At 43.0% G+C, this 27,305-nt stretch overlaps 1 protein-coding gene across 9 annotated transcripts in view; it reads left to right on the forward strand.

The window, feature by feature from the left end:
* The window catches only part of dixdc1b (DIX domain containing 1b), a 156,984-nt gene that overhangs the window by 71,980 nt on the left and 57,699 nt on the right, over positions 1 to 27,305 (forward strand). For all 9 annotated transcript variants that reach the window (XR_011937434.1, XM_072486582.1, XM_072486581.1 and 6 more), the window contains one exon: positions 2,610 to 2,708. Coding sequence is in view for 8 of the 9 variants with exons in the window: in XM_072486582.1 (XP_072342683.1) it covers positions 2,610 to 2,708 (99 nt within the window). In the remaining variant the exon portion in view is untranslated. The remainder of the gene's footprint in view (positions 1 to 2,609; positions 2,709 to 27,305) is intronic.

Consider the following 27,305-nt stretch of genomic DNA (forward strand, 5'->3'; position numbering starts at 1 on the left):
TCTATGTTGGGGTGACTAATCGCAGACTGGGTGACCACTTTGTGGAACAGCTTTGATCAGTCTGCAAGCGTGACTCTAACCTTCCCATTTGAACTCAGCATTTTGCTCTCATGAGCATGAGGAGCAGCACCTCCTCTTCTGATTAGGCATGTTACAGCCCTCAGGACTCCACATTGAGTTCAACAACTTCAGACTACGACCTTTCTCTTCTATCTTGACCTCTTTTTTAAAAAAAAAAAACAATTTCCTCCCCCCAAATGGACTCTCCCTCCCAAACACCGGGCCATCTGTCATTTGTTCTTTAGTTTTGCTTTAATTGTCCACTGATCCTTGTTCTCTTATTAACACATTCTGCTATCTTCTCTTAATGCCACCACCAGCATCTTCCATAGTCCTTCACATTGCCATTTCTGACTTATGCCGTCTTTGTTGCAGTCTCTCCTAGCTCCCACCTATCACTGACTTTCTACTTTGCTCCACCTACATCTAACCCATCATATTTCTCCCTCTCTGGCTGTGAAGAAGAGTCATGCTGACTCAAAACGTTAACTCTGTTTCTTTCTCCACAGATGCAGCCACACTTGCTGAGTTTTTCCAGCATTTTCTGTTTTTATTTCACAAACTGTGATTGGAATAGCTGTGTAAGGCCACCTTTCAGATTTAATAGAAGAATTTGGACATCCCTGGCCTGTTGCCAGTGCTAGTTGGCCTTCACCAAACCATGAAAGTGCCTGCACATTATGTGAGCCCAGAAACCTCTCAAAGGCTGGTGTCCTGTAAAGTAGTCCTGGTGCTCCTGGAGTCTCAGAAAAGAAGCACCCTGAAAGCGTAACACGTGTTCTCCAGTTTAAACAAAAAAGTCATTTTCACTCCCGAGGTTTTGCTCGCTCACTCTGTCTCACGCTCGTTCCCCCTCAGATTGGAACAAGAATCCATCGTCTGTGCAGGTTTACGTTAGAGTATACTTGCAGAATGGACTTTCTGAAAGGGTGGTGGATAAAATTGCAGGGTTATGGCAGAGGGCAGGGGAATGGTACGAATTGAATAACTCTTCCACATGTCCTTATCTGCCAACTGTGATGAATGTAGAAATTGTTATATACTATATTTTATATTCTGTTGCAATAATATTATTAAAAGCTCTGGTTTAAAATACATATAGCCAATGTGTCTACTAAAGCTGTAATTAAAGAGTTGTAAAAGGTGAGATGATAATTCATTCCAACCACTTAATAGGTTACAGATAAAGGACTAATTAAATAGTGTTTTGATACTGGAGATTTTGTGCCGTGTCAATAATTGAGGAATTGTATTTAGTCCTAGCTAAGCAGATCATGGAACATAGCAGGATACAGATGATGTATTTAATGGGAGGAGCCAGGTCGTACTTTTGTACTTTGTTATAGGATTTTAAATTGAACTGCAGTTTTGCTCTCCACAGTACAGCTAAGGAGCTCTCTCCACAGTACAGTAAGCAAGTAACCTGTTTTGTCAATTTTATTTATTTGAACTGTATTGGATTGCTTAATTGGATTTAGTGGCAGGTGTAACTAGTAAGTTCAAGTTTTTCCTTTTTATTTAAGAACTGTTTTTCAAAGAAAGGGCTAACATTGGTTAGCACTGCTGCCTCACAGCGCCAGGGATCCGGGTGTGATGATATTTATAAAGCAATTCTGTATATAATATTATACATAACCTCTGACCAGCAGGTGGCAGTTTGGCAGTGTAGGTCCATCATGTGCTCTGTGCCTTTGGGAGTAAGTCGTGTTGGAGGATAGATGTATTTTGCAGTAGCTCTATAATCGTTAGTTAGTGTTAGTAGTTTGTTAGTTATTTATTCCAGTTATCTTTACTACGCAGTTGTTTCATAATAAATTATTTAAACTAGATGTTCTGTAGTGCATCATTCATATCGGCCAGCCTACAGAACATGACACCGGGTTCAATTACGACTTTGGGTGACTCTGCATGGAGTTTGCATGTTTTCCCGTGTATGTGTGGGTTTCCTCCAGGTGCTCTGGCTTTCTTCTACAGTCCAAAGATGCGCAGGTTAGGTTAATTGGCCATCTTAAATTGCCCCTTAGTGTCCAAAGATGTGTAGGTTAGGTTAAGGGGTTACCGTGATACGTTATTGGGAGTGGGCTGACTCAATGCGCCGAATGGCCTTCTGTACTGTAGCGATTCTATGATTCCATGAACACGGGAAATTTATTTAACTGAATGATCCTGCTGAGGTCAGTTTATTTGTTTGCAAGGTAAAGCAGGTAAAGGCAACACCCAGATAGTAATAGCTGCATTCGACCCTTAAATGTTATTTATTGAATATTTCAGTGTGTTTAGGAGTATTTTAGTATGTGAGCTTTTTTTCAGCCAAATACTTTACGAAAAGCACTATTTTGCAGGCAGCACAAGAAGCAGACAATGTCACAAAGGTGCCCTCTGCTGGCTGTTGTAATATTAATATAAACTCCATTTAATGAGTACTGATTTCTTTTTACAACTTGGCATTTTCCCAGAATACCAGGAAAGTAGACTTCTTAATACTGTCATTTCGGAAGCTTGGTAGTATCCGATAAAGCACTGCCTGACCATTTTATTTCTTTCTGTAGTTTTGAGGAGGATATTGGAAGTCCCTCCTGGAGTGTCCGGGCAATGGTACAGCAATACGAGGGTCAACAGGTGCCTTTATCGCCACCACTTTCCCCAAGGTATTTTGGTTCCTAATTATGACTGTACTGTCGTTCGATTTACTCTTATGAGCACAGTCATTTACACTTGCTGAAATATCAGGTTAAATGTCTAAATTGTTCCACAGTGAAATTCACAGAAATTTCAGTGTTCTGTAAAATCCGTAGATCAAAAATTAATCTTCTTTTCCAATGCTTCGCAATATAATTCATATTATGCGAAACGGCTTTTAAAAGGTAGAACTTAAATTACAGCAAGACTCAAGAAGATTTTCTTCTTGATGAGACTCAAATTGGGTGATAAGTTAGGAATAAGATGTATACGAGACTACCTGTGAGACATAGTTGTCAGACTTGAGGTAGTGCTTTTACCTCTTACCATCTGAAAATTGAAGACTGTGGGAAGGGAATGGCCTGTTCGGGGGTCAGGCTCACAGCCCAGATTCCACAAATGAGCAAGGTTAAAATTGCCCCTAATATTCAATCAGTGTCAGCAGGTTATTTGACTGGAGGCAGGGCAGGGCTAACTCCACTGGGCCCAATCCTGTCTTCACTATTTGAAGAGATGTTAAACAGAGGCCTGGTCTGAATTTTCAAATGGATCTCAAAGAGCCCATGACATTTTGTGAAGAATAAGTTTGCCTGGTTTAGCTCAGTGGGCTAGACAGCTGGTTTGTGATGCAGAACAAGGCCAGCAGCGTGGGTTCAATTCCCATACCAGCTGAGAATTCTGAATTCTCCCTCTGTGTACCCGAACAGCCGCCGGAATGTGGCGACTAGGGGCTTTTTCACAGTAACTTCATTGCAGTGTTAATGTAAGCCTCCTTGTGACAATAAAGATTATTTATTTATGGCCAATATTTATACTTCATCCAACAATAAAGCAAATTTTCTGGTCAATTATTTTTTAAAAAAATGTTTTTAAATTTAGAGTACCCGATTCTTTTTTTCCCCCATTTAAGGGGCAATTTAGGGTGGCCAATCCACCTAGCCTGCACATCTTTGGATTGTGGGGGTGAGACCCACGCAGACATGGGGAGAATGTGCAAACTCCACACGGACCCTGGTCAATTATCTTATTCTTGTTTATGTCTTCTGCATTTCTCTACACTGCAACCATGACTAAACTTCAAAAGTAATTTGTTGGTTTGGACATCTGAGGTTGTGAAAGGCGTTATGTAAATGCTAATTATTTTTTAATGGCCACACACTTGCTCACATCTATCAGTCGTCCCTGAAGAGTGATCTGAAGCAGAGATCCAATTGATTTTTCCTCTCCCTAACCTAAAGCAATGAGGATAGTTTTACCACTACCCGTGATCAATTAACACAGCAGAGAGTGAGGAGTGAAACTTGTTAATGTTTTGACTTGTATGGCTGGGCTAATCGGCAGACAAATTCACTGAGCCATTGGTGAACTCCAAACTTTTCGAACCTTTCGGACTGTGCAATTTTTGAGGTTGAACTGAAGCCTAGAATTATTGGGCACTGAAGTCTAAATAAAGTTACAGCAATAACATACTACACATTATTTTGTCACTGCACTTTCCATTAAGTCAGAAAAACACCTCAAAGAAGTTATATGAATGGAAAATTTGAAGTTGAAAAGAGCAGTATAACACAAATATGTGTCCTTCAATCTTTAGGAGACATAGGAGAAACTTATTAAAATACTGAGCTCTGGAGGCATCCGTTTTTCAATGGAGGTTGTTTAGTCTCCATTTAGGTGTTGTATAACTGCTTTCGAAAATAACGTAGAACAGAACCAACTGTTAGAATAGGGATTGGTCAAATTGAAGTTGAGAATAGCTGTTTAAATCTGCCATGATCTCATGAATAATTATGGTTCTAGAAAGTTAAAAGTGTAAAACCTAAAGAATATTCTTTTGCTGTAAAATGTTCCACTTTTTTGGCTAGTGGAACATGTGAATTTCTGATGAGCTATACTAGAAACGCAGAAAATAAGAGCCGGAGTAGGCCATTTGGCCGATCGAGCCTGCCCCACCATTCAATGTGATCATGGCTGATCCTCTGCCATACTCCTGCCCTCTCTGCACATCCCTTGATGCTTTTACTGCCGAGAAATCTATATCTTCCTTAAATAAATTCATTGACTTGGCCTCTACAGTCTTGTTTGGTAGAGAATTCCACAGGTTAACAGTCTTTGAGTGAAGAAATCTCTCCTTGTCTCAGTACTAAATGACACCCTGTGAGATTTAAAAAAAATTTAGAGTATCCAATTAATTTTTTCCAATTAAGTGGCAATTTAGCATGGCCAATCCACCTACTCTACACATCTTTGGGTTGTAGGGGCGAAACCCACGTAAACACGAGAAGAATGTGCAAACTCCACACAGACAGTGACCCAGGGCCGGGATCGAACCTCAGTGCCGTGAGGCAGCCGTTCTAACCACTGCGCCACCGTGCTGCCCTGTCAAATTTGATTTGCCTTTCATAAATCCATGTTTACTTTGTCTAAACCCGTTGATATTTACTGTGAGGTGTTAAGATGGGGATTTACACATGTCATTCTTTGTATGTTGTAAAGAACTGTGCTGCTGTGGGGAAGGTCTTTGAGAGAAAGTATTTCCAATGGGGGCTGTAGAATCAGAGTTACCAAGATTGTTTGTTTTAAAATGCCATTTGGGGAGGTTTTTCAGCAGAATGATTAACCCCACTGTCCCTTGACAATAACATGGGTAATTTTAACTTATATTGCTAGGCAAAAAAACGGACATAAGCAAGCTGGCTGCCTGATTCACTCAGCCTGACTTTTCTTTTAAGTTTCACTGTTAATGCACCCCTATTTGCAATTTTTAGATCACAATTTTTGTCTTGCATTTTTATATACGATTGAGCTTTCTGCTACTCTTCCAAATGGTTCAACTTAGTTTGCTTTCAGCAGAATTTCTTCTTTACAGCACATTCCTGGCAGCAAGTGAACTTTAAGACATCAAATAAAATATTATTTGGAAATGTACAATGGCCCTCTTCTGGCAGGTGCTGATTTAAACAACAGAAGCAATTCAATGAAACAAAGACGTAATTTTCATCTTGCTCACTCGGTGGAAACCTGGGTTAGAGGCTGAAAGAGTTTGGGGTAAACGACCAAACTGTAAGAGCAACAATATCTCCTGAGCAGTTGTATATGGGTAATGTGGATGAACATAGTGTGGACTAACTGAAAAAAATCTGACTTGCTTTGTTTTCCTGCAAAATGGTTATTCTGCAAAATAAGGTGCTATTTGAATGTGTTAGTTCGTTCTGTGGTTGGGGTATCCATCACGGATGTTCAAGCCATTAATCCTACTTTCAATATCTTTGACTATTGAGCATTTGTTACTCATATCGTCCACAGTAAATATTTGGAAGAGTACGTTTTATATTTTTCCAGTTTCATCATCTTAGCATCCTTTGAAGTTTTCCTGTGATGAAAAATTAAGTCCTAATTTTATTAAACATCATTATCTGACTTGAATAATAGATGGTGTTTGGTAAGAGATTTCATTGTCACAATCAAATACACCTTTTGTGTCAGTTGATTTCAGTTGTGGGAGTGCTAAATTTGGTTGCGATCAGGAAAGGAAAAATGGTCAGTTTCCATTCGTTAAACAGTGAGTCCTATTGGAAGTGTGTGGATGTTGGGTGGGAACAGAATAATTGGGCTGGATTTTACTTCTGCAGATGCACTGGTGGTGTTGTGTGTCTGTAAAGTGTTGAGAGAAACTAACTTGAGAAAAGGATTTGCATCTTAGTTTCATATTTCAGTATCTGATTTGGGATCTATTTTTCAGCAGAGGTGTGACTTTCAGCACCCTCTGGAGGGGAGGTGACCATTATTGTTGGACACTCCTTGGTCCACAGAAGGACCCCTGCCCCAGCAGAAAATGGTGCCGCCTACACTCTTACTCAACCACCCCACTTTCCAAACTGCTGGGACCAGTCAGGCAGACCCCCACTTACCTGATTGTGAGGTCACAAGTCCATCACTACCTCATCGTCCTCCAGTTGCAATCCCAGCAGTGGTTATCGCTCCTGGTGGTGCTACTGAGTTGCCGGCCCTCTGATTGGTTGGCAACGCTTGGGGCGGGCCCTAATAAGAGGGTCCCCCCCTGCAACTGCCAACTGACTTTCCTGCGGTCCCGCTGACTACGAAAGTGGGTTCTTTCCTGGCTTTCGGGCCTGTCAGTGGCATAGAATCAGCCCATTGCGTGTTCCATGGTCAGGGAACCTGTTGACATTCACTGGTGAGGTTCTTTCATGAGTGGCCACGTGGGTGACCATATCAGTAGATGCTCTGTGTCTGTGATACGATACTCGTGTGAGGGTATCACTGGATTCAGGAGAGGAAGACCGAAAGGAAACTTGAGGAATGAACCCTTGAGGCAGTGGAGGTAATTATTTAAAGAAAAAATAAATGGCTTTGCGCCCTGCAACAATCTTGTTTCTTTCTTAATTAACAGTCTGTGATCCATCTATACTTTGTTCAATCAAATGTGCAATCCAGTTCGAATCTTGAATTATTCCTGGGCACCAAGAGTCCTCAGATGAATTAGATGTGTAGAGAAGAGGTTGTGAGAAAAATCTTCGTGTCATTCCATATTGGACTGGGGATCCAACGAAAGTCATCGGAAACCATTATGTATGAAACACTAAAGTGAAACAGCTCTCACACAGTTGCTAATATTTAAAAATAAAAACTAATTCAGAACCATTCCACGTTACTGCAATCTGGGGCATACTTCCCCCAGGATTGGGCTTAATTGAAGACAGCTGTGATGCAGTTCCATGCTATTTTAAAAATGTGGAAATGGGACAAATTCCTGCAAAACGAGGACTTTGCACAATTGTATGCTTGACTCTTTTTAAAAACTTAAAATCCGTAATCCACCTTTTTAACCCTAAGCTTCCCTGTTAAAAAGCATTGACGTATTGACTTTCAGTTAGTTTCAGTGCACCCGGTGTTCAACAGTAAACGTTTCAATCTTTTTGAGTCCACAGCTCCATAATAATTATTTTCTTCCAATTTCCAGTAGAACTCAAAAAATTTACAGAAAATGTTTATTCTTTAAAAACGTTCAAAATGTTGTGATTTTATTGCTTAGTTTAGTTATGTTACAGAAACATTATTCAACAAAATACTTCAGTGCTATCGTACCAGAACTTTAAATGGCCAGAGGCTTCAGATTTGACGCTGATCTCTGATGAGTTCACTAATTACAGTCAGAATGGCAGTTGGGGCCTGCAGTTGGCCTTAGCATCTTTGGGGTCCTGCTCCTGAGCATTAGTAATGCTCCATATTGGGAAAATGTACATATGTTGACATCAGTCAGCAGATGACTGGGCCGAACTTTGCCCAGCCTAGTAAAATAGCCCAATGACATTAATTGTCAAGGCTCACACATGAAGAATGGTCACTTAGGTTGAAGGGTTGTCAATCCGATTGCAACTGTGTTCCAGCAAGTCAGAATAGACTTGAGAAAATTAAGTGTGTGTGTGTTTTCTATTCCATTCATTTATTTTTTTTACGGGATGTGGGCATCACTGTTTTGACCAGCATCCATCGCCCACCCTGAACTGCCCTTGAGAAGGTGGTGGTGAGCTGCTGCCTTGAACTGCTGCAGTCCCTGAGATGTAGGTACACCCACAGTGTTGGTAAAGAGGGAGTTCCAGGATTTTGCCCGAGCGACAGTGATATATTTCCAAGTCAGGATGGTGCGTGTCTTGGAGGGGAACCTCCAGGTAGTGGTTTTCCCTTGTATCTGTTGCCCTTGTCCTTCTAGATGTGTGTGTGGGGGGGGGGGGGGGGGGGGGGGGGGCAGCGGCTGTTGGGGAATGTATTGAGGAGTTAACTGTAATGGATTTAATATTGAGAAACTTGCAGCTGTGTCTTAAGCAACTGTACTGCAGCACTACATGGTATAAACATCACTCCAAATTGATGATTAATATATTTGTTACAGACAAGACTTCATTGAAAGCTTGCTTTTTTATTATTACAATTTAGGTTCTGAGATTAAATTCTACTTCTGTGAGGTTTGTTGACAAATTGTACTGATGTCAAAGCTAGCTAGCTTCTCTGACTCACAAATAGCAACTGGGTATGATGGAGGTGATTACTTCTATTTAGAATGTCATGTGAGAGTACATTTAAAAAATGGGTGTTTAAGAAATGTGCCTTTAAGAAATGGGTATTATCAGTGATGCCAGAATGTGGGTGGAGCTGGGCTGTCTGTCAGCTTTTTACTTTCGTTTTAGGCTGTTTGCTGCAGGGTGTGTTTTAGTTTCATTTTCAGTGTTGGAGCTGAAGCCAGACCAAGCAGGTGTACTGCTGTTCTCTCTGCCATCAAAAGACTATCTCTTGGTCATTTGGTGAATTCAGAATTATAAATGTTCTCTGTAGTGAATGTAAACCTAATGTGCTTCTGGTGAAAGGTGTTTTAAGTCCTATGGATGTTAAAAGGAAAGCTTAAAGGATTACTTAGTGTTGTATTCTTTGGGGGTTGTATTTGAATTAATGGTTGCTAACATGTTCACTGTTTGTTTTAAAAAGGTTAACTTGAGTTCATAGAATAAACATTGTTTTGCTTTAAAAAAAAAACTTTTCCATTTCTGCTGTAGCACACCTGTAGAGTGGGCCGTGTGCTCTCCATACCACAATCTATTAAAAGTTGTGGGTCAGGTGAACTCCATGATACACTTTGGGTTTTCTAAACACTGGCCCATAACAATAAACACATTGTGCCCAAAGTGGAAACTTTTACCTAATCGACAATTCCACAGCAAATTGAGCCCAAAATGTGTCTTTCAGGCTAGTGCATGTCACCAAATGCAAATCTACTATGAACTAATGCAATTGGGCAGTTAATTGCAATTTTTAAAAAAATGGACAAGTATTCATTTCTAGGACATTCTAGTCAGTCATTGACCTGGTTCAGTGGTATTGACAGTATCTAAAGAATATGATAGTTCAGATAGCATGATTGAATTTGTTCATCAATCAGATCACTCAGGCAAATTATTTGGTTACTCCACTCTTTGGTGTTTGTGGGACCTTGTGTACAAATTTGCTGCTGTGTGTTCACTATCTAGGTCTGCATTTGTTGCCCATTTCTAATTTCCCTCGAGAAATCGGTGGCGAGTTGCTGCCATGAACCACTGCAGTACATGTTGCACAGGTGCACCCATAGTGCTGCTGGGAAGGGAGTTCCAAGATTTTGATCCAGCAACTGAGAATGAACGGCAATATCGTTTCAAGTCAGGATAGTGTGTGACTTGGAGGGGAACCTGCAGGTGGTGATGTTCCCATGCTTCTGCTGCCTTTGTCCTTCTGGGTGATAGAGGTCACAGGTTTAGAAGATGCTGTTGAAGAAGAGTCATGGTGAGTTGCTGCAGTGCACCTTGTAGATATTACACATTGCTGCCACTGTGTGTTTGTGGTGGATGACAGGCTGCTTTTTCTTGAGTGTTACTAGAGCCGCATTTATCAAAGCAAGTGGAAGGTGTTCCATCACACTCCCGCGTTGTGTCTTGTACATGGTGGACAGGCTTTGGGGAGTCAGGAGGTGAGTTACTGAACTCCAAATTGACAGTCTTTGACTTGCTCTTGTAGCCACAATATTTATTTGGCTGTTCCAGTTCAGTGTCTGTTCAATCGCAGTCAGATGATATTGATAGTAGGGGATTCCGCAGTGGTAATGTCGTTGAATACCAAGAGGAGATGCTTAGATTCTTTCTTGTTGCCGATGGTCATTGCCTGGGACTTGTATGGCACAAATGTTACTTGTCATTGGTCAGCCCAATCTTGAGTTTTATCCAGGTCTTGCTAGATATTAGCACAGTCTGCTTCAGTATCTGAGGTGTTGCAAATGATGTTAAGTTAAATAAATGAATATCCATTCATCAAATTAGGGAGCAAAGACATTCTGATGGTTCACAACTGTTTTTTGTGACACTATAGTTCAGTACAATCACTGGTTTCTCCTCTTCCCTTCTGGATCCTCTCCCTGTCCAGATGCAATGGCAACTGGGGGAAAACCCAGCTCTTCAATATAAGCTTTCATGGGCATCACCAGTTCTCAATTCATTCTGAACCAAGACCTGGTTTACTCTTAAAAGGACCTGTATTTCTAACATTGTCAACTAACTTACCGAGCATCCCCGCATCTGACCCTGTAATGGAAGGAGATTGATGATGAAACAACTTAAGATGTTTGGGCCTGTGACAGTGAGCGCAATCTACCCGATTGGGGACAGAGTCCCACAGCGTGCGATTAGCCAGGTGGTTCCCGGCACTTGGAGCGCTGAGCGACACCCTACTATCTAAAGCCCATCTAGGTAGATTGAGGGCCTCAGTGGGGAACGTGCGGCCGAGGCCGCACTCAGCCCCGTTCCCTGCTCTGAGGAGCTCCGCTCGCCGGAACACTTCAGTGCAGGGAGAGATCGGGATGCTATTTTTAAATGGCGCCCTGAGCTCCCAAATTCCCCCCAAGCCCCAACTCACTATAAGGATGCCCTCAGAGGACACCCACATCGGGCATTTCCCTCCCGGCCTGATGCATGGAAAATTCCAGCTTGGCACCTTGGCTGTGCAAGCCTGACAGTGCCACTGCCAGTTTCACCTGGGCACCACCAGGCTGGTATTGCCAAGCTCTGTGCCAGTGCCACCCTGCCAAGAGGGCACGCATTTGGGGGCCTCCAATCCCCTGGGAGACCGCCACAAGTGCCATTCTGTCTGATCCCCACTTGTAGAGACCAGCACTGAACAGCACTCACCTGAGGTTTGCAAGGTGAAGGGATTAGATCTCATGCCTTGGATAGATCTCGGGAACGTAGCTGCCTCACTCAAATATGTCGATTAGCCAGAAAGTGATCTTGCCTAAGACGGTCATCCCGAGGTTTCTGTTTGTTTTCCAGAGCCTCCCAATTTTTATGCTATGCCCAAGGCGTTCTTCAAAAAGGTGAATACAAACATATCGGGATTTGTGGGTGGGGAAAACCCTGCGGGTGAAAAAGATGCTGCTGGAGTGGGTGCCTGGGGCGGGGGGTGGGGGTGGGGGTGACAGTGGGGGTGGGTGGCTGGCTCTCTCAATTTTATTAACTACTACTGGGCAGCAAATATTGCGATGGTCAGAAAGTGGGCAGTGGGGGAGGGGTTGGCATGGGAGCAGGTGGAGGTGGCCTCATGTAAGGACACGAGTTTGGGGGCACTGTTAATGGCAACTCTCGCCGGCTCGGTATTCCACAAGCCCAGTAGCGGTGGCAATCCTGAGGGCTTGGAGTCAATGGAGGCAGCATATAGGGTTAGGGGGGGGTGTCGGTGTGGGCACCGATATGTGATAACCACCGGTTTGCTCCCTGGGGGTTTGGACAGGGGTTTCGGAGATGGCAGTGGGTGGGGATCAAGAGATTTTGGGATCTATTTGTTGATGAGTGTTTCCCGAGCCTGGAGGAGCTGGAGGAAGAGTTTCCTGGGGGGAATGTGTTCTGGTATCTGCAGATGAGGGACTTTCTGCAGAGGCAGGTTTCAACCTTTACGCACCTGCCACCCCAGGGGCTACAGGATAAGGTGGTGTTGAGAACAGGAGTGGGAGAAGGGAAGGTCTCAGACATCTATAAGGAGCTGATGGAGTAGGAGGGGGCCCCTATAGGGGAGGTGAAGAGAAAGTGGGAAGAAGAGCTGGGCGGGGAGTTGGAGGCTGGGTTATGGGAGGAGGCCCTGAGGAGAGTTAATGCCTCCTCGTCGTGCGCCAGGCTCAGCCTGATACAGTTTAAGGTGGTCCACAGGGCAGATATGACTGTGGCTCGGATGAGCAGGTTCCTTGAGGAGGTGGAAGATATGTGCGGGTGTGTTCTGCGAATCACGTGGATGTTTTGCACGATGTCCGAGGCTGAGGGGTTTCTGGCAGGGATTTGCTGGCGTCATGTCAGAGGTTTTACAAATGAGGGTGGCGCTGAGTCCAGAGGTGACGGCCTTCAGAAGACCTGGGAGCCCAGGAGGTGAGAGAGGCCAAAGTCCTGGCCTTTGCCTCCCTGGTGGCCCGGAGACGGATCTTACTAGGGTGGAGGGACACAGAGCCCCCGAAGTTGGGGGGTGTGTTAGTGACATGGCCGGGTTTCTCAGACTCGAGAAAATTAAACTCGCCTTGAAGGGGTCTGCTTGGAGGTGGCAGCCGTTCATCAACTTTTTTGAGAAGAATTAAGCAGCCAGCAGGGGAGGATGGAAAAAGGGGAGGAATGAGGGAGACGAGTAAGGGCAGGAGAACCAACAGGAGGATGGTTGGGGAAGGTGGCACTGTTTGTACAAGCCATGATGGCAGGGGGCTTTGTGCTCGGGGGGGCGGGGGGGGGGGGGGGCGGGGTTTGTTGGTTATATTGTGTTTTTGTTGAAAATTTGATGTGTAAAATTGTTAAAATTCTAAATGCCTCAAAAAAATATTTTCTAAAAAAAAATAAAGTGATCCTGCCCACAATGGACGGGATTCACATTGCACCATCTTGTGAAATCGAATTAGATCTCGCGAGGCATGGCGGGCCGGATATATCCCGGAAGTGGGATCTCACTGCACCTACTGGCTGCGCCGAGCTGCTTTTTGGCGCAACGCGGCCAGTAGATCCCTCCAGTAACCTGAGGAACTCCTGCAGCAATGTCTTGGGACTAAGATGAACAAACACACCCAACTCATTTTGTGTGAGGTACATCTCCAACCAGTAGAACATTTTATCCTACATATTCCATGGCCAGAGAGTCTGGTGGAAGCAGGTTCAATAGAGGTATTCAAAAGGGAATTGGATTCATATTTGAAAAGGAAAGATTTGCAGGGCTATGGAGGAAAAGCAGAGGTGTGGCACAAAGTAAATTGCTCCTGCAGAGAACCAGCACAGGCCGAATTGCTTTCTGTGCGGTAATTATTCCATGGCTCTGTCATTTCGATTCACTCAATTTTGCGAGTGCTCCTTGATACCACACTTGGTCAAATGCAGCCTTGATGTTAAAGGCAGTTTCAAAGTCTGGAATTCAGATCTTTGTCTAGGGGCAAGTGCCCCTGACACAACCCAGACTGAACAGCATTGATTGTGAAGCGATTTGAAATATCCTGAGGTTGTTAAAAATATTCCTGAATGCAAATTGCCTGAATCGAATCCATAATAAATGTTTTTGAAAATGTGTTTATTATGTTTATCGATGTAGTTAAAAATAAAATGGTGCTCGGGCCACAAGTCAGCTCAGAAATTATTTATTATGTATATTCCGCGTTTGAACACATAGTGCTTTTACTATTTTTAAACAGTTGGGTGGGAGCTAACCTGCTGAAGCAGGCCTGCAGACATTATTGATTTTTGTTCTTGCATTCAGCTCCACAGCTGGGTAGCAGACCCAGGCTGTCTGTCTTGACTGTGATGCCTCACAGTTACTCCAGTCTCAATCAGTGCCAAGCAAAACTCACTGCATCAAATGGATTGGGCTATTACTTGAAATGGTTTCTGCTCTGCTATGCAATTTTTAAATTATTGGCATTGGATACAGAGTTTCCTCTTCTTGCTTTGTTATATATCACTCTGGCATTTTTTGTACCAAATATCTGGGAAGAATAAGATTCCTGAAATATCTTGAGAGGAAGAATTTGGGCCAAGAAGTAAAGATCAGGGCATGAAAAATAAGCAATTATCTGAACCCAATTAAAAGTGATTAAGTGTTGTGCAGAACCAGTTCCCCTGGTTGCACAGCAGGGTGGTATACTCAAATGCTGTAACACAGAGGGTGGTTGGGATGCTGTCTGGTGCTTAACATGATAAATTCTTAATTTAGGGTGAATTGCATAGAAAGAGTTCCTGAGCAGAGCTCTCCTCCAGGGAGGGAAATGAAATAACCATTACAGAGCCTCAAATGTAGAAAATGTACAAATGTGTTTGCCACGTTCTCTTCTGCCTGGAGAGCTAAAATAAAAATGAGCTGCAAAGTAAAGATTTTTTTTTGTGTGTGCAGAGCCACTGGTTGTAAATTTGATTTGCAGCATTCATGATCTTTTTAAAAAATGTCGCTGCAGAAATGTCGATGCAGTCCTCAGATGTTCATGTATTTTTTTTCCACGAGTTATGCTTTCCTGAGGCGAGTAAAGCTTTGCTAGTTTCTTTCCTTCTTTCCGAGCATAGTGACCCCTTTGTACGCTGGCAGCATCAATACCGGTAGCGGGCTGTGTCATTGTTAAGCAAATCAGTGTGCTTGCAAAGCACACAAAATCAATAGCAGCCAATTCATTTGTACAGCACTAACCTTTATGAGATGCTAGGACCAAAATCGTATGCACAATTTCAAGAATGGTTAAAAGCTAGGTTCAAATTTAAAGAACAATATTCAAAATTTTCATTTCACTGGAGGGTCACTCCCACTAGAAATATTGTCAACATTGACTTACTGTTTCATCTCAATTTTGTGACAAATCAATGCTGCATTCTGTGGCTTATTGTTGACAATGAAATAATGTTGCCGTAATTCTGTGACTGGACCCTTATAATATTGTAGGCATGGCACTGAGAATCACTGTAAAGGTTTTTGTTGTCTGAGAATAGTTTCCTTTGTTGTTTTTTGTTTCAAAGTCTCCCATTTAATTGTCGTGGACTAAAATATTAGCTGTCTATTGGTTCTCATTCTTTTTGTTGTCCTGGACAAAATTCCCACTTTTCATTCCATCCCAAAGAGGCTGATGTTTTGTGGTATGGATTTGAGAGTACCAGTCATCCTCTTTTAAATTCCTGGTATTGGTTTGTGAACCTGGAAACTGGTTATTCTATATTCAGGAGTGTCATGTGGTGACATTGGTGAAGTCCTGGAACCAGGCCATTTGCCCCCTTGGACAGAGATACCACGCTGCATGGGAAAAACACAAGAAAATGGAACTTTGGTCCTGCCTTTCAATAGAATCTTTCATGATGGGAAAGCACGCTTGCCATCTACAACAGTGTTTTTCAAACTTTTTTTCCAGGGACCGATTTTTACCAACCGGCCAACCTTCGCGACCCACGGCGACCGACCATCGCGATCCACGCCGGCCGACCTTCGCGACCCACGTCGGACGACTTTCACGACCCACGCCGGCCGACCTGCGCGACCCACCATTTTCTCTTGCCTTGTTTGTTGCTGACAAAAATGGAGGCAATGGATTTGGGTCCCTTTGGCCCAAATGGTCCCTTTGGCGCCCCGAACGTGGAAAAAAAAAGGCTGCGACCATATGCGGCCGCACTGCGCATGCGCACCTATGATCGGGCACACGTGCGCAGTGCGGCCAAATTGTTTTTATCTGTTCCTGGCCATTTTGAAGGCCGCTCACAGCCGGCATTATTAAAAGCCGGCTGCTGCACAGGGATTTGCGCGATCGGGAGCGCCATAACGGACGACTCCGCGACCCTCCCGACACCTGCCCGCGACTCACCCGCGGGTCGCGTCCCCGAGTTTGACAATGCCTGATCTAGACCCTTGCTTCAAACAATATCTGTCCTTTGGGGCCTTTCAAAGCGGGTTGCTTTAACATTGTGGTAACTCATACAATCCTTCTGTAAAGAGAGTTCTGAGTTCTCTTACACATACATTTAATGTCACTAAAATACAACTTTTTGCCTTGTGTAGTCAAACCAACAATTTCTGTAAATTATTTTAGCTGCCTAATTTATATGACTCTATTGAATGCCCAAGTGCTGTAATTTTACAACGTACTTTAGAAGTGTTTGGAAGTGTTTTACAAGCGCCGGGGTGTCTGTCAGAAGCTGCATTGAATGATGTTTGGGTAAAGGATAGTATGGTAGGACAGTGGTTAGCACAGTTGCTTCACAGCTCTGGGGTCGCAGGCTCGATTCCTGGCTTGGACCACTGTCTGTGCAGAGTCGGCACATTCTCCCCATGTCTGAATTAGTTTCCTCCGGGTGCTCCGGTTTCCTCCCTCAGTCCAAAGATGTGCAGGTTAGGTGGATTGGCCATGCTAAATTTCCCTTGGTGTCCAAAAAGGTTAGGTGGTGTTACTGGGTTACGGGGATAGGGTGGAGTAAGTAGGGTGCTCTTTCCAGGTGCGGACTCGATGGGCCAAATTGCCTCTTCCTGCTCTGTAAATTCTATGATTCTCTAAGGTACTAGCTTGTTACTAGTCCCCATCAATAAGAATCAGAACCGTCAAAGGAGGATAGGGGAGGGGGGAATTGGATTAGAAATGCATTTTAAAAGAAAAGTATATTTTTGTTACAAATAGGTTGAGGAGTTCTTGCCTTTGATAATATCACTTCAAAGATTAACATGGGTGCAATCTACCAGACACGTCACGCCTGAAAGGAGCGCAACGCGGGCTTCCTGACAGTATGTCGTACAAGACCTATCCAGACCTCGCGAGGCATCGCAATCTGGATCACGCATACAATGGACGTGACCAAGCCTTGCACCTAAATCAGACTTAAACCCATTTAGGCGTGCTCGCCCAGGATCTACTGTCTTCCCAGAATCCAACGGCCTCCCCAGGGTGACACTGCCCATGGGCGTGTGTGTGGGGGGGGGGGGGGGCCGCACAAGCCCTCTTAGAGATCAGGGCACCCTTTCAAAATGGTGGCCCGATCTCTGAGGAGCTGGTCTGGCCAGCGTGTTTAGGTCCCCAGTGAAGAAAATAATTCTAAGTGTGGGCTTGACCAGGGAGAAACTCCCCAGTGCCCAAAAAAGTGACTAAATGTGGTTAGATAGCAGTGGGGAATTCTCCCCCGGGAACATCCCAGCAAAACCCGCCACAAGTGACAATTTGAAATTTTCCGTTAGATCGTGCCCATAGTCTTTTAACCTTTATGCTTTGATCTTTAATTGATCAGAACAGACCCTTGACTACACCGTGGACCAAGAATAGCTTCAGCTTTAATTATGTTATATATATTTTAACTCGACAGCATTGAAGGTGTTAAACATTTTCGGCTGTGGGATTTAGCACATGCTCTCCTGCAGTCTATGATTACAATTTGTGTCAAAATCTAAAGGAGAAATGCTCTGATTAGGCTGCAGGATTGTAGTTGGGGGCCTGTCCTGGTTGCTGCAAATTTGTGGTGTATTTCTTAACGCCATTCATAAAGGCGTTAAGAAATCTGAATTACTTTATTAGAAATGGCAACAATAATGATCAACATCAGCTGAGGACAAAACATACTCAATCCCATGCCAGCGCGTAATCCACCCTAATTAGTTTCAAGCCCCACCCCCTCCCTTCGCAAGCAAAATTCTGTTTCATCCCTGTGGTGTGAAGTAAATGAACAGTGACTGTTGTGCATTGGATATGTTTGACAACAGAGAAGGCAGAGCAGTAGAGAGGCAGTGCATTTGAAACTCTGGCCTCATGAGCCAAATGTTGAAAGAAAGCTGTTTCCAATTTTGAGCAGTTGTTTCCACAAAGAGAAAACAACCTAAGTGAAGGGTTGTGACTGAAGTTACTGAGACTGGATATACCATGAAAAGTAACAGACATAGCAAAGAAAATGGCTCAAAATAGAAGGGGATCAAGCAAAATAGGCAGTACGTTGTGAGCCTAAGCTTCTGGAACTGGCTGCTTGAAGAAACTGCTTCCCTTTTTAAGCAGTCTTTTCAGACCGTGTTTATATTGGACCTACGTGTAACAAGAGCTGGGAACGAGTGGACAGGCACTGTGGCTAAATGAAGAGTATAACTTGTTGTGAAGCTGAAGGTCAGAGGGGACAATGGGAGGACTACAGATCAAATGGTAGGAGCTTTTTAAATAAGGCGAAACTGTACTTTTATTGCTGCAGTGTTTTTCATCTGCCTCTGCACTCTGCAACAATCTGCCAATGTCTGTGAACTGATATTTCTGGATAGGCATGGCAGCAGCTGAATTCAGCAAAATATTTTCAGTATTTTTAACATCATCTGAAAAAGTATCGATATATCTAAATGCATTGAATCAAAAAATTATTTATCTTGACTTTTGTCTCCTCCGTCTATCTCTATCTTATTGATATTAACTAAATAAAATAGCATGGTTTGTATCCTGTCTACAGTAGTGCCACTATTTATATCCAGAATCAATCTGTTTAAAGCTTTAAATCCTTCATCTGCATAAACCTTTACAATGGTCTGAACAAAATGTCTCTCAGGCTGCATTAACCTACATTCAGATTTGAACTGCTTCTCCCTCCTCCATTTTTGCGATGAATATTTCCAGACGCAGGGCTAACATTATATAGGACACGTGAGTAGTAATAGATCTCTTATTTTGCTTTTTCATGTAAAAATGCTTGCCAAGGAGTGCATTCTGTATCCAAAACAGTTTCACAACAAACCTACATAAAGAACAGTTTGGATCTTTATTTCCTGTATATAAATGCAATGCCCTGACTTTTTACCAGTGCAGTACTCCTTACAAAAAATCGTTGCAGTTTTTTTATTTACAAGGAGTAATTCACTATTTACAAATTGTTTGCTTCAAACCTTGCTCATGGGAAAAGGACGCACTACCCTCCTGTTGAAGATAATTTCCAGGGGAAATCAGTCGGTTGTCTTCCTACATAAATTCTTCTATTGTCGAAACCCTTCTACTTTCCAATTACATTGTTTTTTTTTTTAAAAGCACAAGCTCACAGAGACCAATAATAATTTATCAGGTTCACGGTGGAAAAAAGTTAAACTAAGCTTTTTCTATCCATTCAGATCAGTTAAAACTTAGTGCTCTACTGAGAGCCTTTCTGAAACTGTAGGAATTTGGAGACTGGTGTTCAAAATGGGCATTATTAGAGAATCATAGAATGGTGAAAGCATAGAAGTCCATTCGGCCCATTGAGTCTGGGCCGGATCTGTTCCCTAAGCCCATGTAACATTGTTCCCTAATTGTTTTCTTCTGTATTTTTATTGAATTATTTTTCTGCTTGTGTTCTTTTTAAATCAAGGAAATTATGACACATTAGAAATATTCTAAATAATTCTTTGATTACTAGATTGCTCCATTACTTTCTATTTTTGTATGTATTTTAAGGTTAATATTTAAATGATTTGTACTAGAGTATCACATTTTAATGGCTGTAAAGATAGTCACCATAAAGAGAGTAAAACTAACAATTGATCTTTGAACAAAAACACACACTACTCTTTAAATCTGGTTCCTGTATTTGTGTCCTAGCTTCAATTACTATGAGTTAACATTCAACATAGATCCATAGAATCCATACAGTGCAGAAGGAGGCCATTTGGCCCATCGAGTCTGCACTGACCCTCTGAAAGAGCAGCCTACCGTGGCCCACTCCCCCGCCCTATCCCCATAAGCCCACCTAATCTGCACATCTTTGGGCACTAAGGAGTAATTTAGTATGGCCAATCCGCCTAACCTGCACATCTTTGGACTGTGGGTGGAAACTAGAGCACCCAGAAGAAACCCACGCAGATACAGGGAGAATATGTAAACGTTTGGTACATGTAATTGTAGGAGGTCTGTTTGTTCAGTTGACTGGTTCGTGATGCAGAGTGACGCCAATAGCGTGGGTTCAATTCCATTACTAGCTGAGGTTATTCATGAAGGTCCCGTCTTCTCAACGTTGACCCTTGCCTGAGGTGTGGTGACCCTCAGGTTAAATCACTATCAGTCAGCTCTCTCTTAAAAGGTAGAGCAACCTATGGTTCCCTGGAACTGTGGCGACATTTACATTTAGCTGTAGTTATCAATATATTGATTTGCGTGGCACTGTCTCAGGGACCACCCACAGTTAACAATGTTATGAAGAACACAAAAGTCCTACTTTTGTGTGCAATCTCCTTTGCACGTGTACATATCATTTTGCAACTGCTGAGGTTTATTTCTTTCTCAGCCTCGAGCTTTTTTTTGTGCATTGGTAATTCAAAACAACGCCCCAAAACAACATTATATTATTAAACAGTCCATAAATAGAATACCATATGTTGGGATAGCATGAATAATTCATGAGCAACTCACCTAGTTGACTCATGATGTAAGTGGTAAAATCCACAAAAATATTTTTGTTACCAAACTCAAAAGTACACAGTTTCTGCTTATTTCTTTCCAGTTTATTCCCACATCGAGTCCCACACTATGATCATTTTTCATCAGTCACTCAGACAGAGGCAGAACAATTTGAATGATAGAATCCTCATCAATTTGAGACATGACTTCCTCTGACTGACTGGTTAGAGAGACTCTTCTGTTTTCTCTTTTCTTCCTGGACTGCAAACCTTGACCTTGATTGAGTACACTTTCGCACAACGCTCCGTTCAGCAAACTCACTGGAACCTTATAATGGTTGTTGAACAATGGTCCATGAATTATCTGCATTATATAAAGGTGAAAATATATTGTTGTGAATAGATAGATATTTCATCGAAGAAGATAGCATTCAAATTAGTGAATTCAATTTTCTGCTGCTAGAGTATGCGTATTTTGTTTTAATATTTAATTGAGTAACATAAACTGTCATGAGGTATATGAGTCAAAGTATGTAGAGGCACATGGCATTCAGGACATGAAGCAATTTTATGGGATGCAGAGAAACTTTAACACACCTACCTTTTGTTCAATTTTAACCCTCCTTTTCAATCAATGTTACTTTACTTTGATTCCATGGGCGATAGCAATCCTCCAGTGCTTCCTACCCAAGGGACTTCTCCTTTTGTATATTGTAAGAGTCCTTCCTGTTAATTTCATTTGTTCCCATTTTATTTGATTATTTTTGGTCTGTGAACCCATAATCGGAATGTGCCTTGAAGCAAAGGTCGCAAGCTGAAGCAGCCTGCTTAGGAACTTCGGAATTAGGGGCAGAAGCAGGCAGTTCAGCCCTTCGAGCCTGTTCCGCCAATCAATCGGGTCAAGGCTGATCTCTTCCTGATCTCAAATCCACCTCCCTGCCTATTCCCCATTACCCTTTTACAAGTTTTTTTAATCAGAAATATTTCCTCCTTGAAACCATTTAATGACTCCGATTCCACCGTACTATGGGGCAGCGAGTTCCACAAATTCACCATGCTGTGCGAGAAGTAGTTCCTCCTCATCTCAATTCTAAACCTTCTACATCTCAGTCTATATCTGTGACCTGTCATTCTTGATTTGATTTATTGTCACATGTACAGTGAAATGTATTTTTCTGAGGCCGAGAAAACGTACACAGTACGTACATAGTAGACAAAAAGAATAATCAACAGAGTACATTGACAAATGGTACATCGACAAACAGTGATTGGTTACAGTGCGGAGCAAGGGGCCAAACAAAGCAAATACATGAGAAAGAACAGCATAGGGTGTCGTGAATAGTGTTCTTACAGGGAACAGATCAGTCTTGAGGGGGAGTTGTTGAGGAGTCTTGTAGCTGTGGGGAAGAAGCTGTTCCTATGTCTGGGTGTGCGAGTCTTCAGACTTCTGTATCTTCTGCCTAATGGAAGGGTCTGGAAGAAGGCAAAGCCTGGGTGGGAGGGGTCTCTGATAATGCTGTCTGCCTTCCTGAGGCAGCGGGATGTGTATACAGAATCAATGTGAGGGTGGCAAGCTTGTGTGATAACATTGGGCTGAGTTCACCACACTCTGCAGTTTCTTGTGATCTTGGCCCGAGCAGTTGCCATACCAAGCTGTGATGTAGCCGAATAGGATGCTCTCTATGGCACATCTGTAGAAGTTTGTGAGAGTCGATGCAGACATGCCAAATTTCTTTAGTTTCCATAGGAAGTAGAGACGTTGTTGGGCTTTCTTGACTGTTTCATCAACGTGAGCGGACCAGGACAGACTGTTGGTGATGGTGACCCCCCAGGAACTTAAAGCTCTCGACTATCTCCACTTTGGAGCCATTGATGCAGCGGGGGTATGTGTCGTGCTACGCTTCCTGAAGTTGATGATCAGTTCCTTGGTCTTTCCGACATTTAGAAAGAGGTTATTTTCGGTGCACCATGCAACCAAGTGATTTATCTCCCTTCTGTAGCCTGATTCGCCGTTGTTTGAGATACGACCCACCACAGTCGTATCATCCGCAAACTTATACATTGAGTTGGAGTTAAATCTCGCCACACAGTCATGTGTTTATAGGGAGTACAGTAGAGGACTGAGCACCCATCCTTGAGGGGACCCAGTGTTGAGGACTATTGTGCAGGAGGTGCTAGTTGCCTATCCTGACAGATTGCATTCTGTTGGTGAGGAAGTCAAGGATCCAGCTGCACAGGGAGGGGTCAAGTCCAATATTGCAGAGTTTGGTTATATGTCTTGTTGGGATAATGGTGTTGAAGGCGGAGTTGTAGTTTATGAACAGCAGTCTCACGTAGATGTCCTTGTTGTCGAGGTGTTCGAGTGTTGATTGTAGAGCCATGGAGATAGCATCTGCTGTGGACCGATTGCGGTGATAGGCAAACTGCAGTGGATCGAGACCATCTGGGAGGCTGACATTGACCGTCTCATGACTAGCCGTTCGAAGCATTTCATAACAGATGTCAGGGCCACCGGTCGGTAGTTGTTGAGGCAGGCTACCTTGTCTTCTTTGGTACTGGTATTATGTTGGTCTTCTTGAAGGAGGTGGGGATCGCGAGCAGAGGAGTGAGGTGTTGAGGATATCTGCGAATACACTACAAGGGGGAACATTTGGTCCACGTATACTCTATATCCCTTTTAGTATTGTACATACTTCGATCAGATCCTTTTTCATCCTTCTAAGCTCCAGCGAGTATAAATCCAAACTGTTTAATCTCTCCTGATACGTCAACCCTTTCATCCCCGGAATCAATCTGGTAAACCTCCTCTGAACTGCCTCCAGTGCCACCACATCTTTCCTCAAATAAGGAGACCAAAACTGGACACACTACTCCAGATTTGGTCTCACCAACACCGTATACAATTGCTTGTCACGACATTGTGTTCCCTGGTCTTGTTTTGGAAAGGAGAAGTCAGACTCTTTGACGTCGATGGGTTGGCCAGGGACAGTGTTCCTGCTGAAAACAGTCAGTGATTGGTTCCTGCTTGATGCAAAAATTATGAGAGGTGCACAGCAGGCAGTTTTATACACCATTAAAAAAATATAAAATTGCCCTGCAATATATTTTTATTTACAAAAAGTCCATCCAGAGAACAGTTTTGAGTCAATGGGTGAGAAATTTGACCACCTTTGGTTTCCGGCAGGAAATGAGTAGCATATTCTGAATGTTTGCTTTAGGGTGTCAGCGAGAGGCTCAAGCCAAATTGGACACCTGGCCTCATTTCAGTGAAACAAGGCTGCGGCTGCCTATGGGCAATTCGTGCAGCTTGCTAGTCAATGCTTTACTTTGCCAGCTCTGGACTAGCTGCTAGGAGGACCTGGGACAGTGACAAAGTGCTGGACGGCACCAATCAGCATTATTTTTGTGGGGCCAGGAGGAGGATATAAGACACCTAATATCAGTTTCCGATGGGTGTACACACGCATGCACACCACACACACACACACACACACCGCTCTACAAGCCACCGGTTCCAATTTGGCAGCTGACATGCTTCAGGGGTGGAGATGGGGGATCGGGCCCACGAGGTAGTGACCCCAAATTGATCCCTCTGACATTGATTTTACACCCAAAAATCAGGTGAAATGTTGTTGAATTTTCCCCCTACATCTTGAATTTAGTAGTCAGTGAACTTAACGTTAGCGCGGTGAACCTTTCTCTCTGGTCTTATTGAAGAACATAAGCTTGAAGCTTTATGTCAAGTCAACACTTCACCACAAAATGAGAATACATTACCCTGAGGTACCCCACTGTACTTCATGGTTGATTACAGATTTTACTTTGGCAAAAAATCTTGGGAACAGCTTGAATACTTGCTGTGTTGACCAGACTAGCACATGGTACCTAAAAGATGACTGAGGCAGGAGGGGTAATGTAGATAAAAATAAATAAAATGGACTATTGGTAAGTAGTTTGCTCGTCTTAACATAATATTAAGTGTTGAGTGTAATGCAATCCTTTTTATTGCAACATTTCTGCAGAGATGATAGTCTCCAGGGATTTTTATGTTGAGGTTTCTTCTGTATTTATCTATAGGCGCATGGTCTCTGCAGGGGCTCTGGCAGCCAGACTGAGGTTGCTATTTCGTACCCAGACCTACACATACTCAGATTTGTTCATTCAAGACTCGAGGCATTTGTTAAATGGGTCACTGAACGTGACAGATTTTCCTACTGTTTAGGAGGCTAGGAGCACAAAAGATTGTCAGCTAGGGCTCAGGAGGAATTGTTACTGTTTGAAAAAGTAACTTTTGGTAAACTGTTTTGCAGCTCAAAAAAAGATCCATGTATCATCCACATCATCAAACTGTTAGCCAAGGAGCCAGTTGGTCTCTGATCTATTTGTCAAGCAACCATTTTTTAATTTAAAAAAACTATGATGTGTCTTGGACTCTTTGAAAAAGGAATTGCATCACTGCAGTTGACTCTCCAAGCTGGCAGTTTTAAAAACATTTGTTTTGCAAATGCAGTCTATTTTGTTTTCTGCTGTACTTGGTTTCATAGATGGCTCCAACATAGCTAATTTGGGCTCCCCCGTTTTAGCAACTCCCAAGACGACAGGCTGGCACGGTGGCGCAGTGGTTAGCACTGCTGCCTCGCGCCGCTGTGGACCCGGGTTCGAATCTCGGCCCTGGGCCACTGTCCGTGTGGAGTTTGCACATTCTCCCCGTGTCTGCATGGGTTTCACCCCCTCACCCCCGCAAGCCAAAGATGTGCAGGTTAGGTGGCCATGCTAAATTGTTCCTTAATTGGAAACAAAATAATTGGGTACTCTAAATTTATTTTTTAAAAACTCCCAAGATAAGCAAGAAATTCCATCTACTCTGCCTCAGAAATATGCCGTTACCCTAACCTTGAAAGAGCATGGTGTTTTTGTTTCACTAGCCTGTTATGTCCCACACGAGTCTAACCTTTCATTGTAAATTGTTAGATTATAGGCAGCGTTATTTGAAATGAAATGAAATGAAAATCACAAGTAGGCTTCAAATGAAGTTACTGTGAAAAGCCCCTAGTCGCCACATTCCGGCGCCTGTTCGGGGAGGCTGGTACGGGAATTTGGTTGTCTTGTACTGACACGGTAGCATTGTGAATAGCACAATTGCTTCACAGCTCCAGGGTCCCAGTTTCGATTCCTGGCTTGGGCCACTGTCTGTGCGGAGTCTGCACGTTCTCCCCGTGTGTGCGTGGGTTTCCTCCGGGTGCTCTGGTTTCCTCCCACAGTCCAAAGATGTGCAGGTTAGGTGGATTGGCCCTGCTAAATTGCCCTTAGTGTTCAAAATTGCCTTTCGTATTGGGTGGGGTTACTGGGTTATGGGGATAGGGTGGAGGTGTGGACCTTGGGTAGGGTGCTCTTTCCAAGAGCCGGTGCAGACTCGATGGGCCGAATGGTCTCCTTCTGCACTGTAAATTCTATGATTCTATAAGAACTCAGTTGAAACCAAGTTTCCAGTAGAGAGGACACTTTAATGTGACCAGTCTGATTTGAGTACAGATCTTAACGGCAAAATTACAGTATTTGAACCTAGTCTTATTATAAATAAATGTTAAGTCAAAACAAACCACTTTGAGCCAGTTGAACTGCCACCTCTCTCACCAAGCCCCCCTCCACCTTAACACTCCCCCACATACACAAATGGTTTACGCAAGTATCCATTTATAATTGGCTCTATATTTCTAGCAATTTTGGGGATATTCACAACAATCATTTTTGGAAAAGGATTATATAACTCGGCAGTCCAAAGGTGCAATGTAAAATAAAAGGTTGATTCACGACTTTTAAAAAAAAATGTGGGTGGCTAATTAGCCCCTTATCCCGCCCCACCATGTACTCTTTACTGTACCACTGTGATATGGGAGAAGAGAATTATTCTCCCATACATAATCTTCCTGTCCTATAACAGAAAATAAATCAGGCAAACTTCTCTAAATCATTAACATACACAACAGAACATAACTTTGGTCGAGAATGAAATTTGAATTTTACTGTGTTATTTGAGACTCATTTCAGGTTTCAGATGCTGATTTATGCTGTGCATTTCCTCTTCTATCATGTGTCTGCTGTGCCAGTGCCCAATCTAACATTGTAAGCATTCTGGTGCCAGAGCCTTTATATGTTGCTGCAGTGTTGCTGCTGGGATAAAGGACCCTGTTTTAGCTACATAAATGTGGGGAACAAACTCAAAAGATGTTCTCCTAAATGCTTCAATGAGATGTTGTCAGCTATTCTGTCCAATGTGGAAATATAAAAACAAATAGAGTTATAAGGCACAACACAAGTGTGTTGAAATGTAGAAGCAAGAGTTGGAATCTCAACTAAGGGGCGGCGGGGGGGGGGGGGGGGAAGGGAACATTCATTCTGGATTGAGGTTTGGTTGTTTTGGTATGTTAATGATTTAGGGAAGTTTGCCACTTTTACTTTTTGTTGGAAAGCTCTGTGTGAGAGGATGATTCCTTTTCCCACATCACACAAGAACATTAAGAACGAATGTCATAGTCTGCATCCAGTGAGACGTTTACAGGGCTACACCTCCCAAATAAAGAAGTTGTCATGGAAACAAAGGGAAAGCGTGGAGAATTACAAGAGATTTAAATTAAAATTGAAATGTTGTTATATTTTGTCCACTTTTTTGCATTTTCCTT

Source organism: Scyliorhinus torazame, chromosome 21 (assembly GCF_047496885.1).
Source record: "Scyliorhinus torazame isolate Kashiwa2021f chromosome 21, sScyTor2.1, whole genome shotgun sequence".
Taxonomy (NCBI): Eukaryota; Metazoa; Chordata; class Chondrichthyes; order Carcharhiniformes; family Scyliorhinidae; genus Scyliorhinus; species Scyliorhinus torazame.